The 12,379-nt window shown below is 51.4% G+C and overlaps 1 protein-coding gene across 9 annotated transcripts in view; it reads right to left on the bottom strand.

Moving 5' to 3' along the window:
* The window catches only part of KALRN (kalirin RhoGEF kinase), a 653,766-nt gene that overhangs the window by 36,016 nt on the left and 605,371 nt on the right, over positions 1 to 12,379 (bottom strand). For 4 of the 9 annotated variants that reach the window (XM_045287533.1, XM_045287536.1, XM_045287535.1 and 1 more), the window contains 3 exons: positions 5,510 to 5,793; positions 4,380 to 4,484; positions 339 to 434 (listed from right to left, as the gene is read on the bottom strand). In XM_045287533.1, the coding sequence (XP_045143468.1) occupies positions 339 to 434; positions 4,380 to 4,484; positions 5,510 to 5,793 (485 nt within the window). The remainder of the gene's footprint in view (positions 1 to 338; positions 435 to 4,379; positions 4,485 to 5,509; positions 5,794 to 12,379) is intronic. The other 5 variants (XM_030884806.2, XM_045287534.1, XM_045287539.1 and 2 more) reach the window with 3 other exon arrangements.

Raw genomic sequence — 12,379 nt, 5'->3', positions numbered from 1 at the left:
ACACACACACACACACACACACACACACACACACACAGAGTCACTAAGCCACTTCTCTGTCGGCCGGGGACGGGCTCACAGTTAGTGCTGGTTTGTCTGGAACCCTCTTCACCCGTCGTCCATGGCACAGCCTCAAAGAGGGCTGCTGGCTTTCCCTAGCCCATGCCCAAACACCGCCACGGAGGACTGGGCTCAGCCTGTTAGAAACCCTTCTTCGCTGCCAGCAGTCCCAGGGGAAGAACAGAGGACAGGCTCATAGGAGGACGAGGCAGCCGTGGGGTCCCGGGAGCCGTCAGGAGGTGAGACACCCACAGAGCTACCTCCAGGGCCCCACTTACCAGCTTGCTTTTGACCAACTGCTCTATTGCACTGACAAGGTCGGCGGCGGCGGGGACTTCGGCGGAGGCCTGGCGCGCTGCTAGCAAAGAGGAAGACTGCAAGACATCAGGCAGCAGAGGGAAGGAGGGTTAGCGAGGAAGGAGGCACGGCGATTAGGAAGCAAACAGCAAGTTCAAAGCTCGAGGTGGGGGTGGGGAACAAAGCTGTATGTTCAGAGGGAAGAGTCGACAGGTGTGGGACAGGTATGGGACAGGTGTGGGACGGGCCTGCTTGTGGACAGCCTGGCCAGCAACAAAGCCTGGGGGTGGGGTGAGGTGGGGTCAACAGGTTCTCCTGAGTCAGGCCTCTAAGGGAGCCTGGGGGAGGGGGTGCTGAGTTGCCCACAGCCCAGCCAGTGAGGGCTACAGAACTGTGGCCTCCAGTGCTCTTCCAGGGAATGAAAAACATGCCACAAACCGAGTCTCATGCATGTCCGAGAGGAGAAGGGCGCCAGGCTGTGCCTGGCAAGCATGCCAGCTGGAGGGCACTCAGAGCCCAAGAGACCAACCAGCTGTGCCCCGCCGCCCTCCCCATTCACACTCCCAAACATAGGCACAAACACCCACCCCTGGCACACCCCTTCATAAAATAAACCTGCTTCTGTAAAGTCAAATCAGCCACTGAAAACCAGCCCCCCCCCACCCCCATACACTGGGCACACCAGGAAGTACACTGGGCACACCAGGAAGTCATAGAGGGCATGATCAGGGCTAGCTCTCCCGGGAGTGACCAGGGGCGAACCTTCCTGTTCACAGCGAAGGGAGGCTTCTGGGATGGGCCTGACTCTGCTCTGCCTCCCAGTGCACAGTGCCAGGGGTGTGGAGACTCCTGCCCACTGGGGGCTGTGCCATCTGTCCCCATCTCTGTAGTTGCCCTCCTGCTATGTGAGGAAAGACCCGGCGATGAATGGCCAACCCCGTGTGTGTGCACGCCTGCACGCACTGTCACCCCGGAGCAGGACCATGGTGGCCCAGCGGCCAGGACACATGCCCCTCCGTCTCTGTAGGAGCAGAGTTGAATGTCCTTCACCTTGCTGGGACTTGAAGTTTATCTCTTAGGTGAGAGGGAGGAGCTTCAACAAAGAAGCTTCTTGCTGTCTGATCTCAGAGTCACTTAGGTCTTTCCTTCTGAGGTGAAGGAAAATATCAGTGACCGGGGCTGGTGGGCGGGGTACCGGGAAAGGGCTGAAGTATGTTTGGAAATCCAGGTTATTATGTCTTTGACCTCCTGGGAAATGATTTCCAAGGCAGAAGTCAAAAGAAAAAAATGCTATATCAACCGAGTGGTTAGCAGCAGGGTTACCTAGAGTAGCAGCAAACTGGAATGAAAAGAAAACAAACCCCACATGAAGAAGTTCTCCAGCGAGGCCCGGTCAAGCGGGTCATGGTCATCAGATCAACAAAATTGCCTTCAACGGTAGTTACTAAAGCTACGTTTTGGGGCGCGACATCAACATCACGCATGCATATTATAATTATAAAGGTAAAGCCCACGTGCATAGGAACAGAGCTTAGAAGAACACACGGAGAATTGGTGTAATCATCCCACAGTCAGCGGGGCAGTGGGGGCAGTTTTAGAAACTCCTCATAAGCTATTGCTTAAAAAAATTCAGCTCTCTCTGCTTGACATTCCAAGGGTCACCCCACTCTCAAATACTCCAAAAAGATACATGTGGGGCACAAGCACAGAGGGCATGAGGGTCTGTAGGGGGCTGTCGCCATCTGCCCCATGCCTCGTTTAGAAGACGTCTAAAATGTTTGGGGTCAGTCTGTATTCTCAGTTAAAAATTATCCAGAAACAACACCACAGCCCTTTCCCCCAAGTTCGTGACCTTGCCTTATCTCAGCCAGCGGGCACCTCTGGGTGGAGGGCTGTGTGGGATGGCAGATACTGTGACAGGAGTGCCCAGAGCCCTGCACACGCTATCACTGTTTATGGAACATTTTACAAGGCTAGGCTTCTGGGAACGAACGCATTCCGGGTCTCCTTCCCACCTCAAGGTGAAGCACAGGCACTCCTGCCTCTGGGAACCCAGGGTGGGCATGATGCCAAACCTCCTTTTACTTTCCTTCCCAACAGCCCAGAGTTGGAGAGCGAGATCCCCTCCATCAGCCCAGGAGGGCCCTCTGCCATGAGCATTACGTGAGAGGGAGAGCAGGGGCCACATCTCCGTCACTGGCCTGTCCCTAGACTCTGTCCCTCTAGCCAAGCACAGAGAGAGATCTCAACTAGTGTCTGGGGACTGATGATCTCAATGTGAAGGAAGAGAGGCTAACTACCAGTCGGGATGCCACCAGACACTTCCTACGTCCCTGCACAAAATACGTTAGGAATTCTAGGCTACCAAGCACTTCGGAAGGTGTCCTTCCTGCCAACAAATCTTGGGGAAACTTCTTTGGAGGAGGCTGCCTCCAGCCAGGTAGAGACTACAGAAGACAAGACCACTCCCGGGATGACTGAGCAAACCACGGCCGGCACCGCCACGGCAAAAAGCCTTGCCAAAGGGCACATGGGATGCAGAGTAAAAGGCCCCTGGAATCACCACCTCAAGCACTAGCGTCCAAGAGGACCGGCAACACTAAACGAAGGCAAGAAAAACAACGGTGTGAAAGCAAGGCTCGTAAGGCCAGTGGGTGATGGCGACACAGATGATTCTAGCTTCAAGTTTTGCGTCAGTATCTGGAAGCGCACTCGACCTGAGCTCCTAGCTCCAAAACACGGGAGATGACCACCGGGCACTGAGAGGCATGTTCCACGCCAACGTTTCAGATCTCAGGGAGCCTCTGACATGCCAGCCCGTCGGGGACTAGTTAAGAAAGAGGTGGTGGTATTCGGTGTGTCCACCTGTGACTACAACCTTTCCTCAGCAGTGTCTCCGTCCGCCTTCTGTCTAAGGCTCGGAGCGTAGAATGATAAGAGGACTGGGCTTGGATGGAAGTGTCCGTTATGCAGATTTTAGAGGTGAGGTTAGAGAAAAGGATAACATAGGTGGTCCAGGCAAGTCCAACAACATGGTGACGACCTGGGACAACCTCACATTTCTTTTCCAGGTGTCAGGTAAACAGGAAAAGATTGACATTGTCAGGGAAATCGTTGTTATTTGGAGCTACAATCAACAACAGCGGAAGCAGTAATTAAGAAATCAAACGAAGTGTCGCATTGGGAAAATCTGTCGCAACCCCCCTTTAAAACCTCTAGAAAGTGTTAAAAAAGGTATTTTGAGGTCTCAGGTGTGCCTGATCCACGTGATGGTATCTTCCATCACCTCATGTGTATGTGGAAGCTGTCCAATGGATCAGGGGAACCAGAGGCACACGGAGGCCTTTGTACTACGGGGGCGAAGAATCGTGAATATTCCACGGACTACCAAAAGAATAAACAAACTGCCTGCCAGAAGTCCAGCCAGAAGGCTTCTCAGAGACAAGGAAGGTGAGGCGCCATCGCACCTACTCTGGGCACATCTTCAGGAGGGAAGCTCAGAGGCGGAGGGAGATTAACTCGGTAAAGTCGAAGGTCAGTGGAGAGAGAAAGAGAACCTCCAAGAAACAGACGGACCTCGTGGCTGCAAGGAAGGGCTCTGAGCAGGGCTGCCAGTGCGAGGGCGGCGCAGACCCAGGCAGGGCTGGTGCTGCGGCACAGCGGGCGGCTATGAGGTGGAACCAAGTCGACAGTGACGGACAACAGGGGTTCCTTTTGGGCTCTGCTCCTCGCCAGGCAGAACCTGTGCTTCACCAATGGGGCACGATCCCAAATCCCCACTCTGAGAATTCCACACCCCCCCGATCCTGCCCAGAATGAAGTCTGACACCCCCCACCCCCCTCAGGATGTAGGAGAGGGGGCACCATGTTCATTACCAAATGCAGATAAACTCTCTATCATGTGGACTCACATGGGGCAAGAGCTAACAAGGGAGAGAGGAGACACCTCCCAGAGCACACACACAACTAAAGTCACAGGCCTGCACACGGCCGTCTCAAGCGAGGAAGCACAGAAATCCCACCATCTCATCCTGGGCAGGGTCATTGTCGAAGATCTTCATAGGCGGAGGGAGGGGTGTGTGTGATTCTTCATCTGGTTCATCTTCTCCCCAACCTTTCTTGCTCTTCTAGAACAAAAGAGCGCTATTAGTTACTGTTTTGCATAGCTGAAGCCATCAAGGGGTCTGGAGCTGAAGTTAGGACAGAGAAACGGAAGGGACAAAGGGTAGGGTGCGTTGAGAGAGGAGGAGAAATGAATATGATTTCCTCCTGTCTAAACAGACCCTAAACATTTCGTTTCGGTTTCTTTGTTCATACAGTGCATACACCTTCTTATCTCAAAGGGCAATGAAGACTAACACACACACACACACACACACACACACACACACACACGCAGGTTTTTTTAAGGGTGCCACCTCCAGAGGGAAAATGGCAGATAGCATAACACTACAACTACAGGGAGTGTGGTTACACATCAGAAAGCATTTCTTCGCCACATCAGCGATTATTGTAGATTTGTTTGCCAGATAAAACAGCTACCGCATTCCCTTCGGCCAAAAACCCCCACTATATTGCGATCACAGAACCTCAACTTGGGAAGGGACTTCTATGTGCTTGCACAGCTCGCACACTCTTCCAGCCGGGTGCCCACTCGTTCACAAGAAGCCCCACCTCATCACCAAGTGTCTCCACCAGGAACGTTTCTCTTGAGCAAAAACCTTGTCTACCATCACCTCATCTGTGAATCATAATTTTAACCTGTGGTGCAGCCTGGAATTGTCTTCTCACTTTTATACATGACGGTACTTCAGTTACCTGAAATGGTGTCTGGTCTTTTATCCTCGTTCTAAGATGTCTAGCAGGGGATGCCGTAGCCCCGGGTGGAGGCCGTGACACCTGATAAGTAATGCCCTCAGTCTGTGGACCATCCCGATAAGGCAAAACACGGCTGCTATCCTCAGTGCTTCTCAGTCTCTGAACTGGTCCAAAGGACCGGGAGTTTGAGACTACGAAAAACTCGAACTCCTTGGGCTCAAGAAGCACGTTCTTGAAACTAGAGACTGGCTAGTTTTCAAAACCCACAAAGAAGGCATTTCCCAAGGCTGCAGGAAGGATGCCTGTCCAAGGGCCAGTGCCCTGGTGTAAGTACCTCATCCGCACTGTCTCCCTGCGGGGTCGTCTCATCCCCAGGCTTGGGAGATCCCAGGTCAAAGCTCTTCCGACCGTCTCGTACTTTCTTCTGCTTTTTGATATTCCCATCTGCCTTCCCGCTGTTGAGCCGGCGCACCGGACTGGTCAGCCACTTCTTGAGCGTGTTGGTGGACCTCCTGGGCCCCGGGGAACTGTGGACGGAGTTCAGGGAGGACTGGGCCTGCAGGTTGGCCACCGACTCAGATTTGCCCCCGTTTTCACTGGAGGAATGAGAGTACGCATCTGAGGAAAGAGAACAGAGAGCCAGGTCAGGGATCATGGAGGCAGTCTGTCGACCGGAGAGTAGGACAGGTCCATGCCCGGAAGCAAGGACGCAAGGTAGAATGTGAAGGCCACCGCACACCTGAGGCTGGAAGCCCTCTCTACAATAGCAGGAATGGCCCTTACTCACTCTGTGTTTGCTTAGGAACTGTCTGCTTAGAGTCTTGGAAACCTACCGGGGCAGTCCGACCCGGTGCTAGAGGGTCCATGTGAGTCGGAATCAACTCATGGCCGTGAGGTTGGTTTCCCTTTTTTAAAGGCATTGTTGCAGGCGCCGTGGATACACAAATAAACAGAAGGCAAAGACCCCCAACCTTCATGAGTTTATAGTTTATAGTATGATGGAGCTATAGCCAGACTATACCAACAACAGACCAAGGAACGACCCAGCACAACAGATGCTCAAGTACTGTCGTGAAAAAACAGAAGAGGACAGAGGACAGGGGATGCTGGGTTTGCGTTGGGGGGTGCGAATTAAACAAGGTGGTCACGGAAGATTCCAGAAGGCGACATACCCATAAAGGCCACAGGTGACTACTGATGCTGTAACAGGAATAGGTGGCTTTCAAGAGCAGGCATCTCGTCTCACTGTTCAGAGGGCTGCCATCAGCGTGTGCCAGGGAACGGACTCTGATTCACGGTGACCCTCTGGGACACAGCAAAATGCTGCCCAGCGTTTCAAAGGTTGAAATCTTTATGAAGGCGCATCACCATGATCTTGATGAAGCCAGGAAGCCCCTGGTGGCTTTGAACCACCAACCTTTTGGTTAGTGGCCTAGTGCTTTCACCATTGTGCTGCCAGAGATGCTTGGAAGACTAAAGGCCTGCGTTCTGCACACTGGCTCTAGGGAGGGCTCTCTCTATCTTTGTCTCAGCTTCTTGAATCCCATCATGCCCAGGGGCCTTGGTCTTCTCCACAGGGCAGCTGTCTCTCCCCTGCATGTGCTTGTTTGTCTCTGCGTCTACACTCTTCTTTATGCCACTCAGAAGCAGGTTCTAGGATTAGTCTCACCGGACAGGAGAATGGCAGACTTAGACAACAAGTCAACTTCTAAAGACATTTTGGCTAAGAGGGGAAGAAGCAAGATTTGAACCCCAGGTAGCCAGACTTCAGGTCTACACTTTCCAGGCATACTGGCATGCCCCAGGTTTGTGCCCAGCCTGGTTCTCCGGTTCACTCTGAATGTAGGGCTAGGGCAGAGGGTTAAGTCCAGGGAGAGTCACCATGGGGTGGGGCAGAAGGACTAGGAGAGGCATGAGGCATATGTGCGCATGCAGGAAGCCCAAACCTGGTGTGCCCTTCCATCCATGTTGCCTGCCTTCAAGCCAATTCTGACTCAGAGGAAGCCCATGTGGCATGAGAAGACTGCCCCAGGGGGTTTGCTTGGTAATTATATAAACTATACATATACACATATTTGGATGTGGGAGGGTACTTTTATCTCATTATTATTGTAACCTTTATGGTGAGAACTAGGCATCAGTTTCACAATCAGCAATTCATACGCATGTTGTTTCAACACATCCACTGCGATCCTTCCCTGGACCATCGCATGCCCCACTACATCCCTGTGTTTCTGGGTTCCATTTCTCCTTTCCTAACCCTCTGACCTCTGTCCTGGGGTAAACCCTGCCCTTTTGATCTTGAAGGGCTGATTATTCTAGCGCAGGGGTGAGTTCCCTTCCAGAGCTAAAAGGTGACAAGGGCTTGGTCTCAGAGGCCCCACCTGTCTGACCTGGCTGAAATCTTTACAGGCGCAGATCACAGGCCTTCGGCCCACAGAGCAGCCGTGTTGGGTCAAACTTGCAGGCTTTGGGTTGGTACCCGTGTGCTTCACCACTGCATCACCAGGGTGCCCAAATCCTCGACCTACTAGCCATTGAGCCCGAAGGAGATCCGTGCTGCCATCCACCTATTTGAGTTTCACAGACTAACTCGAGTTATTCAAAAGAAAGCCCTGAAATAGGCTTCAGATCGCTTCCTAACTCTTGTTTGGTGCTCAGGGACATTGTTCGTGGTTCGACCAGTGCTGAGAAAGGTAAGCTCCCAAGACTGTCCAAAAGTAGCCGAGCAGCACAGACTGCGTCAGTGGCACAGAAATCAGGGCTGTAAGAGAGACTTACCAAGCAACACAAATACCATCGAGTGTCCTCTAAAGATATAAAAACCACAGGTTTTCTTTTCAAAGACTTCTATGTAGACAGACACACACACACACACACACACACAGAAAAGGAGCCAAAGAGCTAGAAGGAGCCAGTAAAATAAAAGTAAGTGCATGGGTTGGGCTGGCATCAGCATTCAGGAGAGGGTCAGAACCAGGTAGGTGGGATTAGTCTGCAAAGGGTAGAGCCGTGTTGCCCAAAGTGGGCGATACCACCCCCAGGGGTGCTGGACTAATCCGGGGGGCTGCAAAACCAGACACCAACACCTGGCCCTGAATTGTGGGCTCGAGTCCAAAAGGTTTTCATTATTAGGGGGGTGTTGAGTAATTTTTTTTCCCAGAAAAGGCAGTGGTAGGACAAGTACGTTTGGGAAGCTACGGGCTACAGGGAAGAGACATATTGGAGGAGGAAGATATTTCCAAAGGCAGAAATGTCAGGAAGAAAGGCAGAGAGGAGCAAATGGAAAATTACGTTAGGGCGGCCCTTCAGAGGGTCTGTCCGATGAAAGCAAGGTGAACTTGGAGCAGCAGGGTGGAAAGGTGAGTGAAGACACCGAATCATAAGCCGGAGACTCGGCGATGCTACTGGGGCACGACAGGGTGAAAAAAGAGCTTTAAACTTTTAATCTGGCAACTGTATCCAGCACGGCCGCGGGAGAATGGGATTAGAACCCCAAGGCCACCACGCCAGGGCTCTGCCGCAGGGGGACATTTCACAGTGAGGAGTGGCATGTCCTAGTGTCTGGATGGCAAAGCAAAGGGGAGCTGTCTCTGCATGCTTCCTCTCCCCATCACACACGTGGCTTTTGTACGAATATCTGATCAGCTTTCTTCCCGCCTCCCCTCCGCCCCTCCCGGCAGTGTGCCAAAGCTGATTGGCGAGCTATGATCGACGCCAAATAGATGCATAGGTACTGAACGATCACAGTGGCGTTTTCACAGCCCCGGTGGTGCAGTAGGGTATATACTAGGCTGTTGACGGTAAGGTCACCAGTTCAAACCTACCTACCAGCCTCCCCTGGAACGAAGATGAGGTCTGCGTTCCTATAAAGGTTGACAGCCTTGGAAATCCTGTATTGGGTCCCTATTGGTCACAATCAACTCAAGGGCAGTGGGTTTTTCAGGAAGCCCTGGTGGCACAGGGCTAAGCACTCACCGGCTGACTGTAAGGTCGGCAGTTTGAACCGATCTCGTGATTCTGAGGGAAAAATGCCCGGAGATCTGCTTCTGTAAGGATTCCCCCAAACCAAACTCACTGCCATCGGGCCCATTCCGACTGACCCTATAGGACAGGGTAGCACTGACCTTGTGGGTTTCCAAGACTAACTCTTTACGTGAGTAGAAAGCCTCGTCTTTCTCCTGCCGAGAGGCAGGTGGTTTCAAACTGCTGACCTTATACCCACTCTACCACCAGGACTCCTACCCGTACGGATTCCAACCAAGAAAACCCCATGGGGTAGTAACAACAGTCTCAGACTGGAGAAAGAAAAAGTCTTAACACTGGCCTTGTGGGGACTTTCTTCGATGTTATGGAGCTTGGACTATGCTTTGGAAAACAAGAGCAGAGCGTTTGCCTATGAAGGCGCGCGCGCACGAAGTCCTCAAAGATCCCGGGGTGGTTCCGCTCAGAGAACTACTTGGCCATTGACTGACTTGCTTGGAGCCCCTTTAAGGACAAAGTGGTAATCTTATCTGAGAAAACTCGCTGCTGGTTGTGGTCTTGGTGTGTTGACATTATTTCTGAAGTGTTGGGTATGGGCCAAACTCCTACTCACAGCGGGTGATAAACATCTCCTGCGCCAGAGCTTTTCTGCTGATAGGACACAGACCCTGTCATTTACCAGGCCCCTGGGCTACCGCCTGGCTTGGCTGAGCCTAAGCCTTCCAAATGTAGACCAGTCAACATCTACCATGTCAGGAGACCTAGAGGCCTGGCCCACATTAACTGTGCCCTGTGGTACCAGAGGGGGTCCCTGGGTGATGCAAATGGCTAACAAGCCCTGCTGCCAGCCAGAGGCTGGAGGTGTTGAGGCCATTCAGAAGTGTGGTGGAGGAAAGGTCTGCCGATAGCTTTCCAATAAAAGCAGCCACTGAAAGCCTCATGGAACACAGTTCTACTCTGACATGCATGGTACCAACAAGAGATAGAATAATCTCAATAACAACTCTGTGTGTGTGTGTGTGTGTGTGTGTGTGTGTGTGTGTGAGGAAGCTTGGCAAATGACATCTTTCCAGGGTATCTGTTGATGGCAAAGCCAAGGCTGGGTTTTGAGGTTCACACTCTATCATCTGAATGACCAATACTCTTCCCCATTGTCATCCGCTTCTACTTGTAAATTAGCAGCCAGGGTCCACATGACAAGGCAGAAATGAAAAATCAAGAGTATTCCCTGAATGACTGGGCCTGGAGTCTTAGGACCAGAATCTGGGGGTCACCCACAAGATCAAGGAGCATCCCACGCCCACAAAGACGATGTTCTGTATCCTACTTTGCTAAGTAGTGACGGGGACCTCAAATGGTTGTGAGCAGCCGGCCATCTAAGGTGCAATTCTTGGCCTCTCCCAGTCCGAAGCCAAGGAGAGTGACAATAATCCAAAGCCCCGGGGGGACCCAAGGCTGCCTGGGAATCAGCAGTCTGAGAGATGAATGGACCACGCAAGCCGCAGCTCCCCAGCATCAGCACGAGAAGAGGTAGGTGGCTACCCCTGGGGTCAATTCGGAAAGGGAATGCGGTAGGAGGTCCTGGATAGAGTGGGAGAAAAATGGGGAACAAAGTTCAAAATAAGAAAAAAGTCCAAGTGGATGAAGGGAGACCTTGGACAGGGAAACATATGACAAAATAATAATTTATAAATTATCAGGGGTTCATGAGGGAGGGGGGAGCAGGGAGGGAGGGGAAAAAATGAGGAGCTGATGCTGGGGGCTTAGGTGGAGAGCAAATGTTTTGGGAATGATGAGGGCAATGAATGTACAAATGTGCTTTACACAATTGATGTGTGTATGTATTGTGATAAGAGTTGTATGAGCCCCTAATAAAACAATTTATATATATATATATATATTTACATATATATATATGTAAACAATTTACATATATATGTTTTAGGTAAAGAATAGTGAAGCATAGCATCATAGCTCTAGGCTATACAGTGGCATAACCTGTAATCTCCATTGTGACTTTGTTACCCTCCCTATTTAATCTCAATAAAAGTTGTAATCAATTATACATGTAAAACTCTAAAACAAAAACAAAAATAGAAAAACGTTCAGTCTGATAAAGACGGGTGGAACCCCTGAGACTATGTAGACACCCTTCCACCCTGGGACTAACTCACGCCAGTGGTGCAGCTTTCCACCAAAGAACAGGCCTCTAACATGAACAGAAACACCAGGCCCACCCAGACAAGATGGACAGGGCAGCGTGAGGCAGGGATCAAGTTCAGAAGGCAGAAAGGGGTTAGGGGGGAAGGGCTGGTGGAAACGGGAAACCCATTGCTGTTATGTGGTGGGGACTGCAGTCAAGGTCAGGAACCCAAATGTGTGTGAGCTGTGAATGGGCACCAGTTTGCTCTGTGAGAGTTCACCCACATCGTAATAAAAAGCTGAAAGAATCGATTCTCACTTTGCTTATTTTAAGCGTCTTTAACAAGAACAACTGGAGTGTTTCACCCACGGTCCATGCAACAGAGCCTCTAAGAGTTGGAATCTGATTCGGGCTCTGTCTGGAGGCAGAACCAGAGCTACATTCCCTCCAGTGCTTGGTTAGAAATCACATTGTGGCACCATTCGCCCAGAAACAGCGACTTAGATCCGGATTTCTAAAAGTGGGTAATATTACACACACACACCCGCCCCCCGGCACTGCAGTGACCCAGGGGAGGGAGGGCCCTGCAAAACATGATACCTACGCTTTAGCCAGGATCGTAGGCTATAGTACAAATGTTTTTAATTGCCAAGGGGGCAATGAGTAATTTTTGTTCCGAAAAGGGGGCAGTAGGCCCCCAAAGTTTGGGAACCTGTGACTTCGATTATTAGCCCAGAAATATCTACTTAGTTTATAGCTTCTTTGGCAAAAGACAATAGACTACTGCAGTCCTCTCCAGCTAGGCCAGGGCCGATCTTCCTCGGGATGTGGGCGTGTCCTTGGTGGACATTACTGGGGAGAGCATTGTCTTGAGTCCTGTCCTATCATGACTGCTTTGGTCAGAAGGTCCTGAACCAATCCTGTAAGGCCTCTGTCCAACGTACTGTCCGTGTCTGCCACCAATCAGGCTTTGGTGAGCTCCCTGCGCCCTTCCCTGTTCTTTTTAAAGCTCTGTATCTCAGCAAACCCTGGGGCGCCATTATGACCTGGTGCCAATGGCTCCCTCATTCTGGATGA

The sequence above is a fragment of the Echinops telfairi genome, unplaced genomic scaffold, assembly GCF_000313985.2.
Source record: "Echinops telfairi isolate 266 unplaced genomic scaffold, ASM31398v2 ScPeMD7_17;HRSCAF=63, whole genome shotgun sequence".
In the NCBI taxonomy this organism is placed as follows: domain Eukaryota; kingdom Metazoa; phylum Chordata; class Mammalia; order Afrosoricida; family Tenrecidae; genus Echinops; species Echinops telfairi.
The sequence above is the reverse complement of the archived record's forward strand: the minus strand, read 5'-3'. Positions and strand labels throughout refer to the sequence as shown.